At 35.6% G+C, this 26,276-nt stretch overlaps 1 protein-coding gene across 2 annotated transcripts; it reads right to left on the bottom strand.

Annotated features, from left to right (window-relative positions):
- Positions 1 to 2,992: 2,992 nt before the first annotated feature.
- WDR12 (WD repeat domain 12) lies at positions 2,993 to 26,061 on the bottom strand. Of its 2 annotated transcripts, XM_003766006.4 has the most exons (13): positions 25,802 to 26,061; positions 20,101 to 20,195; positions 18,388 to 18,482; positions 17,383 to 17,489; positions 15,163 to 15,278; positions 14,407 to 14,561; positions 13,960 to 14,005; positions 11,633 to 11,718; positions 9,136 to 9,276; positions 8,918 to 9,023; positions 8,619 to 8,751; positions 4,525 to 4,597; positions 2,993 to 3,542 (listed from the first exon to the last, which is right to left on the bottom strand). In XM_003766006.4, the coding sequence occupies exons 1-13, from the start codon at positions 25,840 to 25,842 to the stop codon at positions 3,471 to 3,473; spliced, it is 1,266 nt and encodes a 421-aa protein (XP_003766054.1). In that variant the 5' UTR covers positions 25,843 to 26,061; the 3' UTR covers positions 2,993 to 3,470. The 2 variants fall into 2 exon arrangements, with proteins under 2 accessions (XP_003766054.1, XP_031814166.1); XM_031958306.1 differs by lacking the exons at positions 17,383 to 17,489; positions 20,101 to 20,195; positions 25,802 to 26,061 and having other exon boundaries at positions 18,388 to 18,474.
- Positions 26,062 to 26,276: the final 215 nt, after the last annotated feature.

Genomic DNA, 26,276 nt, shown 5'->3' with positions numbered 1-26,276 from the left:
TTACAGACCACTTTTCACACAAATTAAGTCTGATCTACAATTGGAAAAATATTAAATGCTCTTGGATAGGGCGAGCAAATATAATAAAGATGACAATATTACCTAAACTAATCTATTTATTTAGCGCTATACCAATCAGACTCCCAAAAAACTATTTTAATGACCTAGAAAAAATAACAACAAAGTTCATATGGAAAAACAAAAGGTCAAGAATTTCAAGGGAATTAATGAAAAAAAAATCAAATGATGGTGGCTTAGCTGTACCAGATCTAAAATTATATTATAGAGCAGCAGTTACCAAAACTATTTGGTATTGGCTAAGGAATAGATTAGTTGATCAGTGGAATAGATTAGGTTCAAGGGATAAAACAGTCAACAAATATAGCAACCTAGTCTTTGACAAACCCAAAGATCCCAGCTTTTGGGATAAGAACTTACTGTTTGATAAAAATTGCTGGAAAAATTGGAAACTAATATGGCAGAAACTAGGCATTGATCCACACTTAACACCGTATACCAAGATAAAGTCAAAATGGGTTCATGACCTAGGCATAAGGAATGAAATTATTAATAAATTAGAGGAACACAGGATAGTTTACCTCTCAGACCTATGGAAGGGGAAGGTCTTTATGACCAAAGCAGAACTAGAGATCATTACTGATCACAAAATAGAAAATTTCGATTATACCAAACTGAAAAGTTTTTGTACAAACAAAACTAATGCAGACAAGATTAGAAGGGAAGCAATAAACTGGGAAAATATTTTTACAGTCAAAGGTTCTGATAAAGGCCTCATTTCCAAAATATATAGAGAATTAACTCTAATTTATAAAAAATCAAGCCATTCTCCAATTGAAAAATGGTCAAAGGATATGAACAGACAATTCTCAGATGAAGAAATTGAAACTATTTCTAGTCATATGAAAAGATGCTCCAAGTCATTATTAATCAGAGAAATGCAAATTAAGACAACTCTAAGATACCACTACACACCTGTCAGATTGGCTAAGATGACAGGAAAAAATAATGATGATTGTTGGAGGGGATGCGGGAAAACTGGGACATTGATGCATTGTTGGTGGAGTTGTGAACGAATCCAACCATTTTGGAGAGTAGTTTGGAACTATGCTCAAAAAGTTATCAAACTGTGCATACCCTTTGATCCAGCAGTGTTACTACTGGGATTATATCCCAAAGAGATTATAAAGAAGGGAAAGGGACCTGTATGTGCACGAATGTTTGTGGCAGCCCTTTTTGTAGTGGCTAAAAACTGGAAACTGAATGGATGCCCATCAGTTGGAGAATGGCTGAATAAATTGTGGTATAGGAATATTATGGAATATTACTGTTCTGTAAGAAATGACCAACAGGATGATTTCAGAAAGGCCTGGAGAGACTTCCACGAACTGATGCTGAGTGAAATGAGCAGGACCAGGGGATCATTATATACTTCAACAACGAATACTATATGATGACCAGTTCTGATGGATCAGGCCATCCTCATCAACGAGATCAACCAAATCATTTCTAATGGAGCAGTAATGAACTGAACCAGCTACACCCAGAGAAAGAACTCTGGGAGATGACTAAAAACCATTACATTGAATTCCCAATCCCTATATTTATGCCCACCTGAATTTTTGATTTCCTTCACAAGCTAATTGTACAATATTTCAGAGTCTGATTCTTTTTATACAGCAAAATAACGTTTTGGTCATGTAAAAAAAAAAAAAAAAAAAAGAGAGAAATGTATTGTCCACAGCATTGACCAAGTATCTTTCCTGGATTATTAGTCTCCTCTCCTTCAGGTTCTTCTGTACTCAAAGTGTGAGTATCTCGAAAGTACTTCATATTCTCTGTATATCCAGAACTGAATTCATTCTCTATCTCATAAATCTTCCTCTACTCCACATTTCCCTATTTCTTCTGAGAGCACCATCATCACTGGCGAGTGTCATTTGGGTTCTTCTTTCTCAACCCTCTCATCAAATCTAATTCCTTTGATTGCCCAATATTCCATTCTGCAGAGATACTGAGTACACTTGCCTGGAGTATTTTAATAACTTTTATCTTTTTCTAGGCTTTTCTCTCATATCTCTAATTAATTATCCACACAACTACTATGATAATTTTAAAAAGAATAAATTCCAAACATGATGTCTATGCCTAAAAGCCCTTTAATAGCCTCCTGTTGTCTCTAAAATAAAGTACAAACTAGGGCAGCTAGTTGATTCAGTGGATAGAGTACCAGCCATGATATCAGGAGGACCTGAGTTCAAATATGGCTTCAGATATTTCACACTTTCTAGCTGTATGAACCTGGGCAAGTCACTTAATCCTAATTGCCTCACCTGAGCAAAAAAAAAAAAAAAAAAAAAAAAAAAGGTACAAACTCCTTAAAGTTCTTCTACAATCTGACTTAGCCTATATTTCTAGCCTTTATATATTCTGCTGCTGTAGGCACAATACATCCCTTGCAGAATGAGCTCAAAAGCTTTGCAGAAACTATTCAATACTGAGTAATAACATACATTCCTCTGAACGAAGCAATGAAATGCCCTCAGAAGAAAAATGGAGTTATCCTGACATTATTTGATAATGGCATTTAATTGAAACATTTTATTGTAGAAGAATTATATAGAATACCTGGTCTAATTAAAGTATGGTCACTAAACAAATAGATACGAACAAATCAAAGTTCAATTTGGTTTTTTCCTCTAGCATGTAGTGGAAAGAAGCTAGAGAGTTCAAAAGGCAAGGTATATTTCCTTGAGATTATCTTCTGATAACGAAAGACATCTTATGATCCATTTATAGGTATTTTAGACAATTTTTTAAAAAACCATTTCTTGTGGTAGAATATCCATCTAGAATATTAAAATGAGTCCCTTTTGGATTGGAAATGTTTACAATTTTCTGTGTCTGAAATACCTGATACTTGCTATTTCATAATCACTGGATGACAAGTGAATTATAAAGACACCACACAGTTAATTAAAAGCATAATAGTAAAGCATTTTCTTTATTTCTAATTTCATTCATCTTTTTAATATGGCATTTTCCAACAGTTTGGGTTCAAAGAAAAACCTTTTCTTATAGAATAAATCAGGATTTATAAAGTCAACTGCTTTATATTTATTATAAACTTTCTAGTCCTTTTTTATGTTACTCAAAGCCAAAATGTTCACAATTTCAAGAAGTACTAAACATGGTGAAGAGAACTGGTTGCATTTCACATTTTTATAAATACCTATATTTGTATATTATAAATATAAAGAAAAATGGGGAAAAAAACTAAATATAATAAAACATGACTATTTTGACAGTCAAAAACCATAAAATATCACAGAGGTTTTTGTAAAAGGCTGGCTGATGAAAGCAATGATCTTCAAATCTGTTATATAATCAATGATTTTCTATAAGTTTTATATGCTAATAGATAATCTTTTATGTCAAATCACCATCCATTTTCATGCATCTGAAGCAGCGGCTGAATATTTGTAAGAATACAGTTTATTGTCAGCGCCTCCACTCAACAGCAACTGGTTAAGGAAAAAAATAAACAGAAAATAATGAATAAAATTCAATTATGGTAGAAAATGAGCCAAAGTGATATTTTTTATATTAAAAAAAAAAAAAAAACATTACTTACTGAGTGATTTAAGTTACAAGAACTAATTATCAAACAAATCACCTCAATTTACATTATTATTAGTATTTAAAACATTTATTTAAAATGTGAACACTGTTTTCTTGTACATGATATATGTGGAAATTTGTTTAGAAAAATTGCATGTTTAACTTATATTGGATTGCTTGCTGTCTAGAGGAGGGAGAAAAATATGGAATACAAGGTTTTAAAAGGGTAAATGTTGAAAATTATCTCTGCATGTATTTCAAAAAATAAAAATCTTTTATTAGAAAGAAAAAAAATTTGATCACTCTGTCTAAGCTGTGTTGGTGTCTACCTCTGAACTTTCTATGAAGAAATGATCAGCAAAGAAATCAGCAAAAGAAGGTTTGAATGAAACCGAAAGTGGCATAATTAGAGTACTATAAATTTTAAGGATATCATACCATTATTTGTAAATGAATAGTTGCTTTCAAATATAAATTAGTTATCTCTTTGTTGAAGAAAGATTACATTATAGCAGCTACATTTAGTATTTATGCCTAAAAGTAATGAAATCACATTTCTTCAAATATTTGGCAAATAATACTTTTGCTGACAATAACTTTTCTTCATTATGAATTAATAAAATTTAACTGTGATTTTAACATGATTTAAAAATTTTTGATAACAATTATAATCCCAAATGAAAAGATATTATAGAAAGTTTTCTTTTAAAATTATTAATAATAATAAGCAATTCATTTTGTATCTGAATTGAACTATGATGTTAAGGTTTTCAGAATGTTTATCAGAAATAACTGAAATTGTTCCATCTATGTTAACAGTACAAATGCTGGATAAATTTTATCAGTTAATGTGTTTGTCCTTTCATACAATTGCTAATTTCTTACCCCTGCTTCTGTCCAATCTACACATAGAACTTTATCTTCATGAGCAGCCAAATCATAAAGAGGGGCTTTGCAACTAGAAAAAAAAATCAAATTAACCTGATAAATATTTTATACTATTATATCATCAAATAAAAGAATATTTCCATGTGCACACATATACACACAAAATTGCTCAACTAATAGAAGAGAATAATCTCTAAATTCTGAAACTTGGTTAAAACATATCTCTTAACTCTTTCCTATATCATTAGATGAAAAGATTATAGATTACAATATTTAAAAATATAGTAAGAACTTCCAAAGAGAAAGGACTTCAACATCTAAACTTTACAGCAGCAAGTGAGGTATTTTTAAATACACACAAAAAAGTCAACAGACTGCAGTATTTAGGTTTACTTCATATTCTAGGCAGTGAATGGTATGTAAGAAATCCTATATATACCATAATTACATCTGTAATATTATTATAATATTCTTAGGAAACAAAAAAATGCCTTCATATAGGCATTTTCCAGTTTGTATATTTAATTAATTTTGTATTACTGCACAAAATGAAAGCCAATTAAATAAGTGTTTTAAGTACCCTACTATTTGTGCTCAAAGCTGAGAATACTAAAAACTGAAACAGTCCCCACTTACAAAGTTATTACATTCTACTGAAGTATAACATGTACAAAAACAAATAAATAAAAGATAATGTGAGGAAAGAGACAGCACAAACAATGCAGGGTTGTCATGGAAGGCTTCACAGGGCAGGTGACACCTGAGCTCAGTCTTGAAATTTGACAGGACTCTGAAAAGCAGAGATGAGGTAGAAATCCATTTCAGGCACAAGGGGAGCTTATGTGCACGCATGGAAGAAGGAGATGGCATGTCAAACATGGAGTCTAGCAGCAGAATATGTCTAGAATGAAGTTTTTGAGAAGGTAGATAGCATAGGATATATACAGAAAGACAGGTTCCAGCCATCTTTAGAAGCCTTTGAAAAAAAGGAATGTGTATTTTGTCTTAGAGATGACAAGGAACCAATCACTCAAAATTTCTGAGGAAGGACAAGACATGATCAGACCTATGCCTTAAGAAGGAAGATTATTTTGGCAACAGCTGTATGGAAGATGAAAGAATGAAGAGACTAGAAATGGAGTTGTTTAAATCAGAATACTCTGCGTGAACACTTCAAGGAGGTAACAAGCAACTAGATAAAAGGGAAAAGATTCCAGATCCAAGATACATTAGATAGAATGTGGCAACTGATTGGATGGAGGGAGTGAAGGATGATTGAAAGCTTACCAACTTGGGTCATTGCAAAGATGGTACCCATAACAGAAATAGGAAAGGAGAAAGAGTCAATTCCTAAGATAATTAATGCAGTTTTAGACATGTTGCATTTGAGATGCTGATAAATCATGTATCAAGTTTATAAAACAATTGCAGATGCATTAGAGATAAATGGTAAGAAATTATGATCAGTGATGGGAATTTCATAGTTCAAGATTAGAGAAGGGACAGTTTTGGTTAGTGGTAAATTCTGAGTATTAAATGAAGTATAGGAGAGATGTACTTTATGGGAGCTAAGAAGGTTGATGAATTAAGAATCCAGGGGTTTTGAGGGGACATTTCTATAAATATTTAAATCCTCTAGAATGAGAAAAGGTTTTAGGATAGACATAAAAGTTGTGAATTTGGAATAGGATTCTTTGAGAAAGGAAGGAGAGTTCCACAGAGACACACTGATTACAACAATGGTAATGCAATGGCAGGTTTCACTGAGAAATGTTAGTGGGAAGCAAGGATAAAGGAAGGAAAGTGGAAAGCATTTATTAAGCACTACCTCTTGTGTGAGCCACTGTATAAAGCAATTTACATTATCTCATTTGATCCTCAAAACAACCCTAGCAGAGAAGTGCTGTTATGATACATGTTGAAAGAGATGTGTGAAAATTGATCCAACCATTCTGGAGAACAATCTGAAACTATGCCCAAAGGGTTATAAAACTCTGCATACCTTTTAATCCAGCAACACTATTACTAGGTCTTTATACTTAGGCCCTTTTCCTTTTTTTTTAAAAAATCTATTTATATGAAAATATTTATAGTAACACTTTTTGTGGTGGCAAAGAATTGCAAACTGAGGGAATGTCCATCAATTGGGGAATAGCTAAGCAAGTTGTAATATATGATTATAATGGGATACTTTTATGCTTTAAGAAATGACAAGCAGGCTGATTTCAGAAAAACCTAGAATGACTTAAATGAACTGATGCAAAGAAAGAGCAGTAAGCAGAATCAGGAGAACACCGTACACAGTAAACACAATACTATAATGATGATCACCGGTTATTGTTATTCCCAGCAATACAATGATCTAAAAACAATTCCAAAGGACTCATAATGAAAAATGCTCTATCCACTTTCAGAAAAATAACTAAAGTATGAATGCACATCAAAGCATACTATTTTTCACTTTTTTCATGAGGTTCTTTTTTTGATCCAATTTGTTTTGCAACATAGCTAATATGGAAATATGTTTTGTATGACTTCATATGTGTATAAACTACATCAAACTGCTTACCATCTCAGGAAGGGAAAATGCGAGGGAAGGATAAAACAGTAAGGGAGAGAATTTGGAACTCAAAAATTTTAAAAACAAATGTCAAAAATTGTTTTTTACATGTAATTGAGAAAAAATATATAGATAGATATTTTTTTAAAGAAAGCATACCAATTGCTCCTCCTGGTCCAGTGGATTGTAGGCATGAGAGAAACAGCAACTAATATTCACGAACCACATAGTGAAGGATGAAATATCTTCTGGAGAAATCCAGACTTCCAGAGTGTAAACGAATAAGTATGAGAAGAAATCTAGGATGATGGGAAGACTGCTATAGAGTGGGGGGAGAGGGAATCTACAAGATTGGAGCAAAGTTAATTTGGATTAAGGTGAAAGAAAGGAAGAGAAAGGATTTCTTGCCTTGGCAAATGGCAACTATGAGTCACTGAGATGAGGGAAATAAGAAATGGTAGTTTGCTAGTTATAGTAAAGAGAAATGATCAGTCGATAGGGACACTCAATCAAAGGATCTGTGGCTTTCTGGAAAGATGCGGTAAAGGAGGCCACTGATTTGGAGCAGCCCAGGATGGGACAAGCATCATACCCTTTTTGTTCCTCACATTACTTCAAACCAGCTAGTGCTGGGACAGAAAGGGAGGGCAGCTGCCTCTGAGCTCATATGGTCTGAGAGCTGAGCAGCCAGTCATTTCTGGCTGGCACAGTATGCTGAGACAAAGCACAATTAACTATTAATAATACACAGAAGGGATATGTGTGGTCACAACTTCTAAAATCCAAGAGGTGCCAACTATTCCTGGGCATCGGTGTGTTTTGCCTTCCTCCCATCCACTCTACTACCCTGTTCTCCCCTCCTATCCCCAACCCTGAATAGGCCCTTGGTGGTGACAGATTTAAAGCAGGGAATGATCTCTAGATCAGGGGAAGAGCAAACTTAAGGACTGATGGGGACTATTTTTTATATGTGAATTAAGAATGGTTTTGACATTTAAAAATATAATTAAAATTTATTTTAAAATTTGTAAAAAGCATTCTTAGCTCCAGGACCATACAAAAGCTGGCAGCAGGTAATGCCAGACCTTAGTTTGCTGACCCCTGCTAGAAATGGTAAAGGTTGTGATAGAGCATAGTGAAGATTATTTATTTAATGCCTATTCATTATCTCACTCACTTAAGAATATCATACAGATACATTAGCCATGGATATTTACATTAATCTCCATTTTCTCTGATCATTAACTATAACATCAATTTGAAGCCTAGACAGATTTACTTTATATACATATATTTTTTAAAATAATGCATAAGTAATTTTAGCTTAAGAGAAAATAATAAAATGCTAATTTTGAAAGAACTATTATATAAGAAAAATATATCTTGAAGATTATTTTTATTAGCAGCTACTTCTTTACAAAAAAGATTATCAAGAACTTTCTATTCATTTGTCTCTGAAACATCCAAATGCTTCACTTCTCTTATTTTGTAAAATAATTATGACACTTATTTAGCAGGTCTTAGTTTTTACCTTCTTGTATCCCAAAGCTTGACCAAATTGTCCAGGGAACCTGAAATTAGTTGTTGTTCATGTGTGGGAGACCATTTCACTGATGTCACCCAGTTATTATGGGAAGTTAAGGATAATAACACCAAAGAACCATCTGAATAATGAAAACAGATTTTAAAAGATTTAATTAGAAAAATAATGAAAAAAGTCAACAAGATAAATTTCATTTTATATAAAATCCATATTTGTAAGCATATATTTAAATGATAAAGAAAAATGTTTGTCCCATAAATTATTTTCAATAATTTGCAAAGGCTCACCTTTAGTTCGGGGATCCCACAGCCTAATATGTCTATCAGAGTTCCCAGATGCTAAACGTTTACAAAGTGGAGAATAGGAGATACAGTTAAATGCTTTATTTCCAGTCTAAAAAAAAAGAGAGAAAAAGAAAAAGATTGTAAAGGGCCTCCAACAGCCTTCTTCTGCTACTTGGCTATCTTAATACCAAAATCAAACAGAAATACTTAAATTCTCTCACCAAAGTTGACTTAAGATTGCCAGTTTCAACGTCCCATACTCTAATTGTATGATCCCACGAAGCACTGCAAATTTCTCCAGCATCTGACCAAAGCACTGAGAAAATTGCATCATTATGGCCAGATAAAGTCATAATAGGAGTCTAGAAATTAGAGTGAGACCAAAAGTTTTTTTCATTTCAGAACAATTACTAGTCCGCCAACTATAAACATACTTAGGTTAGAAAAAATTTTGTGGATGAATTAAAATCTTGGGTAAATTACCATACCCCTCAATAAAAATTAGTGAGATGAATTTATTAAAATATTATTATTTTTAAGGCTTTCTTTTCATACATCAAAAGATAAATAAAAGTAAAAAGAATCATATAAGTTGAAGTTGAAAAAAAAAAAGAAAATTGACAAATGTTCCCAAGAAAAGTAAAAGAAAATTCTAAGGAAGAAATTCAGTCAGTTACTTAGTGCTCACTAAGTGTCAGGCATTAACACAAATACAAAACAAAGAGAGAAAATCCCTATCCTCAAGAAGCTTACAAACTAATGGGGGAAACCAACTCACAAAGGAAGCTAAAATGAGGTGGGGTAGGAGAAAGGCACCCTATGTGAGGATGCAATGGAAGAGTCAGAAAAATCCCATTAGTGTAGACAGGTGAAAAACGAAGAGATCATGAAGAATTCTGCCCCAATAGGCAGGGAACTCATAACAATATAAACAGGAGCATGACTGTAACCCTTCATAGCAGCAAAGAAAATAAAGGAGTCTTGGGGAAAAGCTATGCACAAAAGTTTTATAGGCTCACATGAGGAAAGGTCCTTACTCAAGCTGACATAGCTAATGGAAGTAAATGTTCAGAGGAACTAGGCTAATATATGAACGAATGAAATTTAATTATTGACTAACTGGTAATATGATGGCATTAGTCACTGAAATAGAGAAACTCAGAGGAGGAGTTTGGAAGGAAAATGAACTTTGTCTTTGACACGTTTAACTCAAAAAACTAGACAATCTTTTTTTTGCTGACCAATTTTTCTGCAATTAAAATACTTCAAGAGCTATACAAAATCATTAATAATTTATGCAGACATAAGCCTAAATCTTACAAAAACAGAATGAAAACCTTAGGTTTTTCATCTGCAAAATGATCTTGAAGGAACCTTCCATCTTAATGCTCTGACTCTTATGTTCCAATTATATACGTGCCCAGAAAAGGAGGGTTGGGAAGGAAAGAAAAGCAACTGTTTTTGAAGAGAACACACAGAAAATCTTTTTATTTGGGGATTCTGATCAGGGACATGATTCATGCATCAAGGTAATCTATTACTGGCACAGAATTCAAAACAAAACATAAAGCATTTTCCAGTTCTAATTTCTATTCTACCAGATGGAATGATCAAGGGGTTTCTTATTTCTTAGACTGGATGCCAGATTCCTTTACAAGATCTTCCCATCTGTGGTTTAGTTTAAATGCAGCTAAAACAGATCATTCACCTGTTTCATATATACCACCATCTGGACCACTTGGCAAAAATAGCATCAGGAATGGTACAAATAAGGCTTTGGCCATATACCAAGGGCTCTAGTGGTAATTTTGACAAGTTATTCTAAAGATATAATCTACTGGTAACAAGGAGCAGTGAAGTAAGAACATAAAGATGGTTCAGGGCAAGTTTACCATAAGCATCTGAAAAGATGAAAAAGGAAAAAAAAAAAAGTAATTCTATCTGAGGAAAGGAGCACATATAAAAAGACAGCTAAAGGAACAGGTCAGATTTTCTGATGATTTTCACAAGAAATATCTTTATATAAGTAAAAGATTTCCATACTCTAGACCCATGAACAATAACCGATTTCAAACAAACATTTGGTAGAATACAATTCTAGTACAATAAAGCATTTGGATTTGCAGATTTTCTATAAACTGATGCATAGACAGAGGGTCAGAGTGCAGTCATTCATTTGTCATGACTTCAATGACATGGCCACCCTCTTTAATGAAGGAAGGGCAGACATCCCTAGTGATTCTTCAACTATTGAATGAAGCTTGGTTGGTTAAAAGAAGCAGAACACTTACATGCATCCTGATATTTCCTCTACAAGATAAAATCAAGAAACCCATATATAAATCAGGAACAGTTTTTTGTTTTGTTTTAAATTTAAATGGAGTACTTGTAATTTAGTAAGGCTGAAAGACCCTAACAATCTCTGATAAAACATATAACAGGATAATGTTTACAATACATTTTCTTAGCAAAGTATAAAAATGCTATTATAATTTGCTAGGAAAGCCAACAAAAAGTATTCCTGAAAGAAGGGATTTTGGAAGATATGTTATACTTATTATAACATATTCATATTGAAATATGAGATGAACTTGCCCTTAAAAAATACATGTATGCATGAGTGAGTCAGTGTGTGTGTGTGTGTGTGTGTGTGTGTGTGTGTGTGTAATACTGAGCATATCTGATGCCAAATAACCATAATTTCTCATAAAATGTTACCCGTGTTAATCCCAGTTGCTCTGTCCTCTGTTTCTTTCTAGGCTTGATTGTAGAGTCTTCTACTTCATCTTCTTCATTTGTAGGGACTGAAACACAAAAGAAGATGTTTAAAGTTTAAACTTAAACTTTTTAAGTACCCATATTGAGTTGGAAGGCCCTTTATAGGGAGAATGCACGTTAGTCAATGCCAGATGGAAAAATCCTTTATACCAAAAGATCCACAGCACTTTGAAGAGCAAAGAACTGGAAACAAAATGAATGTACCTTGTTTGGAGAATATCTGAATAACCTGCAGTATATAAATATATTATCATTGCTCTCTTAAGAAATAAATATGAAGCATTCTGAGAATTAAGATTTGTATGAAACAGAATCAAAAAAGCCATACACACAATGACAATAATAAATAACCACTTCTTGTTCAATTGTATCTGATTCTGTTTTTATTTAAGTGCTTACATTTATTTCAGGTATGCAGTTTACATGCATATTATTAAGCAAAACTGGATTGCAAACAAACAAATATCATAAGCATTATTAAATAGCATAACTGGCAATGGTGTTATAAATCATATCAATGGAGCTGGTAAGGAAGAATTATGGAAAAGAACTGCCACCCATGGAATTTTTCTTTTTAACTAAACCAAAACTCTCAGTAGCACCATAATGGCAATACTGAGAAGAAACAGAGAAAATAGAACATTTTTACTATTACTTTTTTCAGAATCACTTGCTTTGCATTTAGTGAATTATGCAGTAAAGTTGAACACTGCATGCATTTTGGCCTACATCAACTTCTTTTGTAAGCAAATGTTAAAGGGAATAAAACTGGACATACTGGTACTAGCCTGTAACCCTAGAGAGGATTTTCTTGGCAAAGACCCTGGGGCAGTTTGCTATTTCTTTCTCCAGCTCATTTGACAGATGAGAAAACAGGCAAACAGGGTGAAGTGACTTGCTCAGGATCACACAGCTAGGAAGTGTCTGATTTGACACTTGGATTTGAACTCAGGTCTTCATGACTTCAAGAGCTGCACCTTCTCCCACTGTGCCATAATCTAAATCTTCAACAAGTGATGACAATACCCATTTTCTCTTAGCAGAGCTGTGGGATCCCAGCCAAATATATTCTTAAATGAATTGAACTGTTAGTAGGATTATTTTTCTTTATTTCAAGGAAAGGTCCAATCCCAGAGGTCAGGTGAAAGGAAAACTATTCTACTATGTTGTATTTATATTGATAAGTATTTTTAAAAAGATGGTCCTCAGCAGAACTTCAGATTTCTGAATTTACATTCCCTAAACATTTGGGACCTAATACTGTATAGTTATTTTTTCTTCCCTACCCCCCCCCCCCCCGCCCTTCTCTCTAACTTCCCCATCACTACCAAGGGCAGTTACCCAGGCCAGCATTCCGAGCATCATCTCCACCTTCAGAGTCTTTTGTATATGCTCCCTTCTCTCCCCTGACACTGCCAGGGCCCTGCGGCAGGCCTCCATCCCCTCATACCTAGACTATTGTAGTAGTGACTGGGGAGTCTAGCTGCCTCAAATCTCTCTCCACTCAGCTATCAAATCAATGTTCATAAAGCTCAAGTGTGAGCACATCATCCCCCATTCAGTGAATATTAGCATCTACCTATTGCTCTAGATCAGACAGATGATCCTCTTTTTTTGCTTTTCAAGCTTCTGTGGCCAAGTCCTCTTACCTTTCCAGCCTTCTGATTACTTTCCTCCCTCCACATACTCTTTAAGCCAGGGACACTGGCCTCCTCCCTGTTCTATACTCTACCTCCTGATTCTAGGAACTGTCACTGGCTGTCCCCCCAGGCTCAGAACACTCACTCTTCTTCAGTGCTGCCTCTTCACTTTCTTGGCTTCTTCCTAGCCTTGCCAGAAGTCCACCCTCTCACAAGAAGTCTTTCATGATCCTCTTTGATCTTAATGCCTTACCTCTGATACCATCTCCAATCAGGAAGACCTGAGTTCAAATTCAACCTTACCATTCTAATAAGGCACCTAGAATAGTATTAGACACATAGTAGGCACTCAATAAACAATGCTATATTAAATTGCCAGGGACTAAATCACTCCTGGAATGCAAAGTAAATAAAATTTTAAGGAAAAATGAAAACCCTGACATAAATATCATTTTACAACTTAAAGCTCAAGTGTTCCTTGACAAGTAGTTTAAATTGTTTTGATCTTTTTGTTCATTTAGGTCACCAAAATGGATAAGTATTTTCAATTCAACAAACATTTAAGTACTTATCCTTTCAAAATGACTTCATATGACAAGCAAATGAATTTTAAAAGATTTGACTTACCTGCAGACCAGATCTTTAACATCTTATCCCATGAGCCACTGCAAAACTAAATCAAAGGAAAGAGGTCAACAAAAGAGAAGATTATATACAATCTCCTTTTGCCAACATCCCTCTCCCAGATGGTAGGTATATCATTCTAGCAACTTAAAAAATTGAAATATTTTCCCCTTAATCACAACAGGTCAGGACTGTGGTTAATAAGTTCAAGTAGACTTAAAAATAGATATCTTTATTGTTTCAGCTTTCTACTTGAAAAGTTATACATTTTATCTTACTATCAAACTATCAAATAGTTTTTGTTTTATGATGCTAGTATTCTTGCTCACTGACTATAGAGTAATAAGTATAACCACAAAATGTTATTTAAGTTAGAGGGGAAAAAAATCCCTTGACATTTCAAGCAAACCACTCATATTCCACTTCAGTAGAACTCCACTTAAGGCTTACTTTAGTCCCTGTGATATCAACAGCTACAGATTCCACACTCTCAGCATGGCCTCGACAGCAATGGAGAGCTTTTACTTTGTTTCTCTCCACGTTCCACTCCCATAAGAGGATGGTCTGGTCCATTGACGCAGTGAGAAGCAAGCATGAAGAACTGTCTATGGCAGAGAGAAAACAAGAATAAGCCAACACTGGCTCTGGGTCATATTCTGGAGACAAAGAATTTTCCTTGTTTTGGAAAGAATTTTCTTTTCTTTTTTTAATTTTTATTTTTAAAGATTTTTACTTCCAAAACATATGCACAGATAATTTATCAACCTTGACCCTTGTATAGCTTTGTGTTTCAAATTTTCCTCTCCTCTCCACCCTCTTCCCTAGATGGCAAGTAATCCAATATGTTATACATGTTAAAATATATGTTAAATCCAATATGTGTAAACATATTCATACTGGAAAGAATATTAAGTTAACAAGATCTTCTATATGGTCAAGTTCAGAAGGAAAAATGTTGAATCTAGGGTGAAAAGAAGAAACTTTCTGTTGCTATGATAACAATTTGAGAAACTTGAAAATATGGATATAGCAGGTGACTTTATTGAGGGATTTGCTGCTACCCATTTATGACATTTCCCTTTCTTCTTAAATGTTCTCTGACTGACAGTCCTCAGGTCACTGGAAACGCAAAATTTATTTTTCTGTTGTGGATCTTCTCTCCTCCAGCCCCACCTCTTATTCCTTAAACAGTATAAAGGAACTGACCTTTCTTCACCCAGGCAACATCTTTCACTACTTCCCTATGTCCAACAATTGTCATGAGAGATTTTCCTTCAGGAGACGAGATCCGAGATGTCTTGTCATAGGAGCCAGTCAAGATCCTAAAGGATTTAAAAAGAAATGATTTCCCCCTATCTGAAGTCAGGTCTGCTTCTCAGGACAAATCCTTGAGTATTTAAGCCAAAGAATCTTAATCAGGAGTCATGGGTCACTTTGAGGGGGAGGAGAGGAAGCACTCTGTGAACTTGAATGGGAAAAAATAATTACACCTTTACTTTCACTAATCTCCAACAGAAATTTTGCATTTTCTTAACTACAGAAAACAAGCATTACTCCGAGGAATCCAAATATCTAGTTTAAACAAAGTTCTTTATTAAGAATTCCAATTGCAATTTAGTAAAACTGTATCATACAGGAAAGTGTAAGACTGGAAGAGAACAAGATCTATTCTACACAATTTTGAATGGCCCAATACATTTCTGAATTAGGTATTTGCATTATTATGGTTCATGGCAGTGGTATCAAACTCAAACAGAATAAAGTCTGCTAAAATATAGAGAACAATCCTTGCAAGAAACACAATTATTTAAATTATTTTATCAAACATTTTCCAAGCACTTGCAAGTTTGGCACCTCTGATTTATGGCTATCTTCACAATTCTCAGAAAACTTTAAACAGAAGTGGACATCCTGAATCAAGTGCTTCCTAAGGAAATCTATGACGTGTGAGCTTCCATGCATAAAGAGACCCAAAGACGACATGCTTAATCGCCAACTGCTGACCACACATGAATGAAATGGTCTTGAACCTCTGGATGCCATAAATAGAATGTCTCTGCCCAATCAGAAAAATATCCAACTCTCAGTGAAATTCTACAGAGAAAAACAAAGACTCTTCTGGAATCCTAAAATCTCAAAAAATCTACCTTATGTTAATCTACAGTCATACAAACTCTGGTAGAAACTGGCAAAAGCTAAAAAAAAAAAAAAACCTTCAACTTTGATAGTTTAAATGTTTGAGATATAATAGTGAAATATATAACATAGTATACTTTATATCATAAGATGACAGAACTGAGATATTTCCAGAGATGGTCTTTGTTACTTCCCATACTACAAGTTTGCCCTAAGTCACTCACTTTTTGATGTAACTGATCATAACAGCTTATCTTACACAATCCTGTGCGATAACCAAGGATTTTCTATAGCTCCTCTACTGTGATCTTCACAACAGCTCTATGAAGTAGCTAATATTGGCATCCTCATTGCCATTTTAAAGAGGTGTTCTAGGATAATGAATGGTAGAGCTTGGGATTTCTGCCTAGTGCTTCCACGGCCACACTACACCATTTCCTCATTGTGCTAGATTGCTATCCCAATGATTACCATTTTCAAAATGGCCTGGAGAGTAAAGTCTTTAACATTTTTTTCTTGTAAGATAGATGGATTACATACAGGTTAGATCTCTGGCCTTAGTTTTTTTTAACATTTGTTTTAGCTTACTAAGCTAGCTGGTCTAAGCACTGGACTTTATCTTACAAGACCAAAAAGCACCACTCCACAAGAAAGGACCAACAAATAGACCTAATTTTAGCAACTTAAGATTTTACAAAAACTTTTTTGGAGTATGGAGAGCTCCAAGAGAAGAAATTTCTTCTAACTGTCCAGAAAAGCAGCTGGTGGCAATTTTAAGAATCATACAGCCAGCATATGTCAGATATCAGACTGGAACATGGGCCTTCTTAACTGGTCGGCCAGCTCTGTATCCATTGCTTAATGCTATCTCTCCAGGGAAATTTGTTCTTGCAAAATGTAGTTATGAAAATTGAAGAACAGTGAGCATAAGGAGGCCAGCTTTTCTTCCCTCTCAATAAAGGAGTTAGTGAGACTGAGAATCTCACTTCTATACAAAAGGAAGAACAACTCCAGGCTAGGATGTTGACCAGTCCTGACATCTGGCACATTACAAACCCTACAGGGGAACGCTGAATATTATATAAGCCTTCAGTGCTCTCTGACACAATCATACAACTACATATACCGAAAAAAATCCAAAACAAAAATCCCCAAGATCCAGAAAAAGATACACATGGCTGAACTGAATAGAGAAACGAATACCAAGGAACCTTCCATAAAATGAGAGACTACACAGCAACTCTGAGATGAGAATGAAGGAAATTCAAGATGTAACACAACTGGCAATACCATTCCTCTGTTCCTTCAATTGAACTGATCCAGTCATCATGGACTATACATTCTTCAGGTTGTGGTGCGATATATTTTTCCACATACTCAATTTCCACTACTTCTTCCTATTCACCCAAAGAAACAAGAAACTTATCAGGAAAAGAAGAGACAAAACACACACACACACACACACACACAGAACTTTTTCAACACCTCAAAGGTATGCCATGTTAGATAAATAAGAGTCCTTTCCAACAGGGGAAAAGTTTTTAAGATCCAACTTGGAGTTATGCAAAAGATTGAATAGTTTTAACAGAAATTTAAGTTTCATTCTTGCTTGCACCTATATCACATCTCAAAAGTAATTTAAAGCAACCCAGTATCAGAAAAATCTATACTAAAAGAGTAAGGCAAGAAACCTAATAAATGACTAGTGAATATTATAGCTGCAAGCAATGTAAAATGAAATGTCTAAATGAAGGCGAATGAACCTTTTTTTTAATCAATGTGTTTCTACTGAATACCATGAAGAATTTAATTGTATAAATTTATATTGTATGCATTTATATATTTATATTTTGTAAATTTCTTTTGTAGATGTTTGTATTATATTGAAAATAGTTTGAAAATCATGTTGAAAATATTCTTCCATTCTGCCTTTGGGTACATTAAAAATGTACAATTCTGTTCATTTGAACACTTAAAGGAGATATTCCAAAATCAATAAGACAGAAGTCAGAACTCGAAAAAATCTTCTGGGGAGAAGCAATGGAACTAGGAAAATTTGGATACTGAAAGGAGATCCAAAGGCCTAATAAGTAGATATAACATACCATAAATACTCAAGCAGTGGTTGAAAATACAACAGGAGAATCGAGATGTAGACAACTTGTTTAAATGCCAAATTTCAGCATGATCATGAGAACTAGCTACTATGTGACAGATGATTAAACATAATGACACAAATTAGTAAGGAGATAAAGTAATTATGTGAAAATGTCTATTCTGAAGAAAATAACTTACTGTTGAGATGTTCTCTAGTTCCATATGCTTAATTAAGGGCATTCGCAGGAAATGGCCCTTAATAAGGAAATCAAACTCCACATACTTATGAACTTCTGAAAAAAATAAAAGTCAAAATATTTCTTATATGACATTTTCCTTAAGGATTAAGTCATTAATATGTACAACAATAGTGTTTAAAAGACAATGAGTTATTAAAAATAATCAGAAGGATACACGAGATAAAATTTTGACTGCCAACTGAACCAGAGGTTGATGTTTCAATTATTCAAAACATCTCATGCTGCTATTGTAAAATTAATATTATGCTATTATCATTTAATTATTGGAAACAACTTCCTAAAAAACAATTACTTTGTATGCCATCCTATTCCCCATTTGTCAAACCTCATTTTTCAATCTAGTTCAAAAGACAGAAACCAGCCCAATCAAAGGTGTGGCTGAATAATATGTCTTACCCCCCCCCCCCTTCCAGCACATTTGCTGCCTAAACTGGGACCCATACTTCAATTTACCTGAAGGAAGGACAAATAACAACAAAGAACCAGACCCCAGTGCTGCTCTCTCTAGGTCAAAGTTTGGGGTGATTTAATTTCCAAAAAGGGAAGGTTCAGGAGAGACCCTGATTGAGATGGTTCTGATTTTCTAGCCAAGATTACTGGAGGCAACTAAGTCTCATAAAGAAAGTAGAATTCCTTACTGGTCAGAGAGGAGTCTGACCAGCCATAACCGAATGACCAGCCCACTTTTCCCAACTCCAGCTAATTGAAAAGGGTTGGGTTTTATTTATTTATTTTTTAATACAACCATGACCAGCCCTCCCATCCCTCTTCCCTTTGGGGGTCTCCCTAAATCAATCCCATCATGGTTGCCAACCCAACAGGGTAGGGGGCATTCTAACTCATTTTATTAAGTTACATGAATCATTGTTTATAAACTGTCATCTTGCCCTAGAGAAAACTATGCCTCAGTTTACCTTTGTTGCATTTTTACTAGCCACAGCTTGGCTGTTTTCCTCTTCCACAAAGGTATTATTCATAAGCAAAAAACATGGAAGACAAAAGTCGTAAACCTTAAAAACTCTGTTGCTTATTTGTTGCTTTGGTGAAGACATAGCAAAGATAAAACCACCAAATCAGATAAAACCAATGTAAATTATTACTACCAACACTAACCTTTGGGATACCATACCAGTTAACTACTATGACTTAGGATGAGTCAAAGAAAATAAATCAGATACCTCACTAATGTTTCCATTTGATTACAACTTCTAGAAAAAAGCCCTCTGTGGGACTACCAGACTTTACAAATGTCATGAAGAATTGCAAATATGAGATCCAATAATCACTTAAAAGGTGAGTAGGCACACCTCCTTTATGTATGAAAAGCAAAATAGGAAATCTCCAGACAGAAAGATCATTGATTAAACCACAATTTACAATTATTTGTAATAGTAAATATTTTGTTCCTAAATAGTGAACTAGTGTATAAAGTTACAAAATCAGTTTAATTTAATAATGAAAATTTATCAGAAAACTATAACATTTCTTCTTTAATATGTAAAACTAACCTGCTGGGCTAACAAATAAATTTAATAAATGCATTTTTGCAGTCACAAAATCTATTTGTTTCTAAAGAAAAAACATTTAACAAAATGTAACTATTATAACATGACAGATATGCTTCAGTTTTTTAGATAACAAATATACTCACCATTTTTGGCTTCCAATAATTTATTGATAATGTTACTAAGATCAGAGATTTCAGAGGCCGCAGGGATGGAGAAGGGAACATTGTCTACTGCGTATCTATAAAAAGAGAGAATAATGTATTCTTAACATGAACAAGACAAACTAAGATAAATCTGCTTTACTAAGTTTATCATACATAATGTTCTAGAATTCCCATATCTAGAAAGGGAGGATCAAAATTTCTGTTTTTCAATACCATTTTAAAGATCTCCAGTATAGATTATAGTGTCTTTCAATTTAGGAACTCAAAGGCTTTCTCATAAAATTGTCATTTGTCTGCCTAACTTTTCACTAGTTAATAAATACTCATTCAATCACAAATGATGCTGCTTCCCTTTAGAATAAACAAAAACACACGAAAACACCTATCTAATTTTCCGGGTCAGTTCAGAAAGTCAATCACAAAACTGAAAAGGGTTAACTAACACAATCCTTCTAGGAATTTAAAAATTTTGAGAATCTAATCCTAACAAGAAAAAACAAACATTTTACCCTAAATGTACGGTTTCTTAACTTGTTTCCAAAAAGCATGCCTAAGCAGGTTATCTAATAAAGATCCAAAGAGGTTTTTATGTGCTGCAAGATAATATCAAACAATGGACAAGTGTTTATTAAGTGCTGCTATGAGTCTGGCACTGTGGATACAAGTACAAAGAATTAAACAGTATTTGTAATGAGTTTAAACTCTAATGGGAGAGATAAGTTCACATAAAAATATGTATATACATAATAAATATAGCTACTAAATACAAATATCCACAGCATAGCTAAATACAAGATAGTTTGGGACTGAAGAGACTAGCAACAAGGGGACTCAAGAAATATTCCATGCAGAAGATGATGCTTGGGACGTGTCTTAAAGGAAGAGAGGAATTCTATGAAGCGGAGGTAAGGCAGAATTCATTCCAGGCCAGAGGGCCAGCAAGTGCAGAGGCATGGAGAGGGGTCACGTGGGAGTAATAGAGAAGGCCAGTCGGGTTGCTTTGAAGGGTGCAGGAGAGAAACCGACATCCAAAGAGGCTGCCAAGATAGGTTAGGGGCACGTGGGAGAGGGCTTTAAAAACTATTTGACCCCATAGCCAGTAAAAAGCTACAAGAAAGCTAAAAGAAACTTACGATGTATGGAGGGTCACAGCATTCAGGTCTAGACAGGGACAAGTCCCCTATTACTCTGCCATGGCATCAATAGGCCACATTTAGGAATAGTGCGCTTAGTTCTGGGCATTTTGGGAAGGGCGGCTATGAGGGGAGCATCCAGAGTCGGGGATGACAAAGAACTTGACTTCAAGCCACATGAATAAGCTGAAAGAACCTGGAGTGTTCATCCTACAAGAAAACTGAGGGCTGCTATATAAAAAGATTAGATCTTTACTGTTCCCAAGGGGCAAAATGAGAAGCCACAGATGAAAGCCCCACAAAGTAGATATATAAGCTTATCATATGGAAAAACTTTCTGCTTGGTTAGAAGCAGAATGGGCAGTTTCAGGAAGTGAAGAAAAGGCTGGATGATCATTTGTCTGGTAATGATATATAAAGAATTCTTGTTCAGACACAAGTGAACAAGATCAGAACTAGAGGGCTTTTCTACTCTCAACCCCTTTTCATCTAAGAAATTTTGATGTGAGTAGGTATATACATAACATATAATAGCTATACAAACCAAACATTTACTGATAATAAATCACAAATTTATTTTAAAACAATTCTTTGGTATACATGTAATTTTAATGAAAGCAAATTTGCATACTAATGAGATGGATGTGTTTATTTTTACATGAAGAATTTACTCTTCGATGAATGTTGGATACTACTGTTGCTAAATCTTTCATGACCCCTACATTCAGTTTTGTGACTCCACATCCACAGTTCAAGAAGCTTTGGACTAGAGAGTCCCTAAAGATCTTTCCTCTTCTGAGAGTCTGAGCTACTCATTCTATAATGTCACAGATGTCTCTAGTGTTTTCTGGCTATTATCAAACACTTTCCCCTAAATTTGACAAATATTTGAATATTCACTTACTTCCTAGACAGCACTATGTTATACACTGAGGATGGTACAAATAAATATAAGACATGGTCCCCACCTTCAAAACAATTTACTTGGGAAGATGAGATAGACACATACATAAAATTAAAAAATAGAAAACCACATATCTGTGGTTTAGTTACTCGAATATGAAGTCACATTTATTTACAATGATAATCATCACTAATAAAACTATGTGACTCTTACATGTCTAAAGTATAGTGTAGTATACCAGTATAACAATGATGTCCTATTTTTTTTCTTGTTATCATTTAGCTTTTTCCAGTTGTGTCTGACTCTCCATGATCCCATTTGAAGTTCTCCTGGCAAAGATACTGGAAGGGCTTGCCATCTCTACAGCTCATTTTAGAGATGAGAAGGAAAGTGAGGCAAATAGGGTTAAAATAGTTTTTCCAGGGACACTCAGCTAGCATCTTGAGCCTGGATTTGAACTCAGGTCCTCCTGACTCCAAGCCTGGTACTCTTATCCTCTGTGCTATCTAGCTGCCCAATGTACTACTACACTCATTAAAAATCTTGATATCAAAAGTTGAATGGAAAAGATCAGTACATGGCTTTATTAGTCTTACTAACAGGGTGCAAAGGACAGAAGGAAGTTAGAAAAAGAAAAGGAAAGGAAAGGAAACACTTATATAGTACCTACTATGTTCAGATACAATGCTAAATGCTTATCTCATTTGTGGGAGAAGGCCCAAAATAGATGAGAGCAGGGGGAAAAGGCCTCTGGGGATGAGAGAAGTTAAACAAATAAAAAAGCTTTCTTTTTTGGCTGGTAAGTAGAATTCGTGAATGAGATTGAAAGAATAGATTAGAGCCAGATTATGGCATAGTACTTTTGTATCTCTTCTTGTGGAATCAAATGGTCAAAGAGAGGAAATCAGATTAAAACTGATAGTTTTAAAGGATGGATAGGGTTTCAGTGGAGAGGGTATTCTAAACAGGGACAAGAAGCTGAGAAGGGGACAGGAATTGTAAGTATTGTATCAAACAGAGACCACTCTACATGTAATGAACGTATTTTCAGCAATGAGGTGATTCAGGCCAATTCCAATAGATCTGTGATGAAGAAAGTCATCTGCATCCAGAGACAGGATTATGAGGATTGATCACATAGTATTTTCATCTTTTTTTTTGTTGCTCTTGTTTGCTTGTTTTTTTTCCCTCATTTTTCCCCTTTTTGATCTGATTTTTCTTGTACAAACTGACAAATGTGGAAATATGTTTAGAAGTTAACATGGTTAACCTATATTGGATTACTTGCTGTGAAGGGGAAGAGAGTTAGGGAAAGGGAAGGAGAAAAATTGGGAACAAATGATTTTACAAGGGTGAATGCTGAAAATTATATTTGCATGTATTTTGAAATTTATTGTTATTATTAAATAGTATTTTTAAATTATTAAAATTTATATTAAAATAATTAAAATTTATATTATTAAAATATTTTAAAGTAATTAAATTTTCTATCATTAAAATATTTTAAAATTTAATATTTTATTATTAAAGATATTAAATATTATTTTAAAAATAAATGTGGTGAATATGACAGTTAAGGCTAAAATGGAAAGCACCTGAAATCCCTCCTGTAAATACAAGCAGAGACTTAAAGAAACAAACAAAAATAAGAGAAGACCCAAAGATGCTATGCCACAATCTGGCTCTAATCTATTCTTCCAGTTGTATTTTATATCATTCTCATTCATGAACTCTACTTTTTAGTCAAAAAAGAAATCTCTTATACCATTACACGCCTGTCAGATTGACTAGAATGACAGGGAAAGATAACGTGGATTGTTGGAGGGGATGCGGGAAAACAGGGACACTGATACATTGTTGGTGGAATTGTGAACACATCCAACCATTTTGGAGAGTAGTTGGAACTACGCTCAAAAAGTTATCAAACTCTGCATACCCTTTGATCCAGCAGTGTTACTACTGGGATTATATCCCAAAGAGATTATAAAGAAGGGAAAGGGACCTGTATGTGCACGAATGTTTGTGGCAGCCCTGTTTGTAGTGGCTAGAAACTGGAAACTGAGTGGATGCCCATCAATTAGAGAATGGCTGAATAAATTATGGTATGTGAATATTATGGAATATTACTGTTCTGTAAGAAATGACCAACAGGATGATTTCAGAAAGGCCTGGAGAGACTTACACGAACTGATGCTGAGTGAAATGAGCAGGACCAGGAGATCATTATATACTTCAACAACAATACTAGATGATGACCAGTTCTGATGGATCAGGCCATCCTCAGCAACGAGATCAACCAAATCATTTCTAATGGAGCAGTAATGAACTGAACTAGCTATGCCCAGAAAAAGAACTCTGGGTGATGACTAAAAACCATTACATAGAATTCCCAATCCCTATATTTATGCACACCTTTCTGATTTCCTTCACAAGCTAATTGTACAATATTTCAGAATCCGATTCTTTTTGTACAGCAAAATAACGGTTTGGTCATGTATACTTATTGTGTATCTAATTTGTATTTTAATGTATTTAACATCTACTGGTCATCCTGCCATCTGGGGGAGGGGGGAGGGGGTAAGAGGTGAAAAATTGGAACAAGAGGTTTGGCAATTGTTAATGCTATAAAATTACCCACGCATATAACTTGTAAATAAAAAGCTATAATTAAAAAAAAAAGAAAGAAAGAAATCTCTCCCAAATTCAACTCATCTCCAGAGGTCTTCTCCTCTCCTTCCCCCCACCCCCATCTAGCCTTTTAAAATCTTCTCTTCTCCTCCTTCCCGCTCAGAGGCAAGATCCTAGAAAGGCAGGAAGGAGGCTGGGTTGGAACATCTCTTTTTGATCCTGGAGGCAATAAGGAGCCGTCGCAGTTTACTGAATAGGGGCGCCAAGGCAGGTCCTATACTTGAAGTAATTGCTTTAGGCGAGAGAGACTGGGGGAGAGCAGGCTATTGTGCCCAAGTCCAGGCAAGAGGCGATGAAGATCTGAACCGGAGCAGGGGCAGCTTCATTGCTGGCCCTCTTTTCCCAGCACTTATTAGCCAAATGCCTTTCCCAGCCTGCACGCTGGTGAGCTATCGCGAGTAGAACCACACACTATGTGGAGGGGAAGGGGAGCAAAGACTCAACCGGGGCGAAAAGCCAGGTGAAAGGATCGGAGAACAACCAGCCTTGTTTCCAAGGGTCTCCGAGATCCAGGACCACGAGAAACTTGTCAACAATCAGAACTGCCTAAAAGTGAAGTTATCTTCCAAATGCAAACGGAGAGAAAGATAGAGAAGCCGCCCGCTCGGGGGGAGCCCAAAGCCAAGCCCCGAGCGGGGCGCCTCCAAGGGCTTCCGTCCTCGGGCCGGGCAGCCTAACTCTGGGGCGCGGGGACTTCCCGGGCACGTCCGTCCCGACCCCCCGGGAGGGTTCTAAGCGCCCTCACCACCGGCACAAGACTCCACGCGGGAGCCTGCAGAACGGACGCCCACCCACCCCTCTCCCAAACTTTATCCTCCAAGCACTTTGCCAGAGAAGAGAGACGCGGAAGATTCGTCTTTCTTCAGTTCAAGCAAGTTTAATCCGGTCATCCTCAGAGTAAGATGGGGGGAGGGGTCCCGGCAGAAGGAGAAAATCGGGCCGGTCAGCTACTTACTTTTTGTTGGTGGTGAAGAAGCGCGTCTGGAGCTGCGCCATGGTGAGCGCGGCTGAAGGATGGGGGCGGGGTAAGGGACCAGATCCGGGGAAAAGAACGAGGAGTGAGCGCTGCGGCCGCAGGGATGGCGGGGAGGGGAGGGGGGATGTGCGTGCGGATCGACTCGGACCCGCTCCTAATCCTCCCGAATCCACTGGGGAGGCTGGGAGAAAGATTTCCCACCGCCGCAGCGCCAGCCAGCAGGGAAAGGCACCAACCACGTGGCTGCACACCGGCACTACCGGGGATGCTCCAGGCCAGAGAGTTCGACTGACGATTCCACAGAGCCGCGATCTATTAGTTAGGTCTCTTCTGAAAAGGCGCTTCCGCCTCGTCCCCACGCTGTCAACATTTTTTAATTAGCCGGTCTCTTTTAGTGGCTCCAGGCTTGGTGTGTCACGGAGATATAGAATGTCCTTTAAAAATATGTACGTAG

Source organism: Sarcophilus harrisii, chromosome 3 (genome assembly GCF_902635505.1).
Source record: "Sarcophilus harrisii chromosome 3, mSarHar1.11, whole genome shotgun sequence".
Classification (NCBI taxonomy): Eukaryota; Metazoa; Chordata; class Mammalia; order Dasyuromorphia; family Dasyuridae; genus Sarcophilus; species Sarcophilus harrisii.
The sequence above is the reverse complement of the archived record's forward strand: the minus strand, read 5'-3'. Positions and strand labels throughout refer to the sequence as shown.

Bases quoted from the DNA above. Each gene is read 5' to 3' on its own strand.
- WDR12 (XM_003766006.4), bottom strand. From the start codon at position 25,842: ATGGCGCAGCTCCAGACGCGCTTCTTCACCACCAACAAAAA. The intron at 14,562-15,162 runs GTCAGTTCCTTT...TCTCTGCCATAG, and splicing joins TGTTGCCTGGGTGAAGAAAG to ACAGTTCTTCATGCTTGCTT. The intron at 9,024-9,135 runs GTGAGAGAATTT...CTTTTTTTTTAG, and splicing joins GCAATCTTAAGTCAACTTTG to ACTGGAAATAAAGCATTTAA.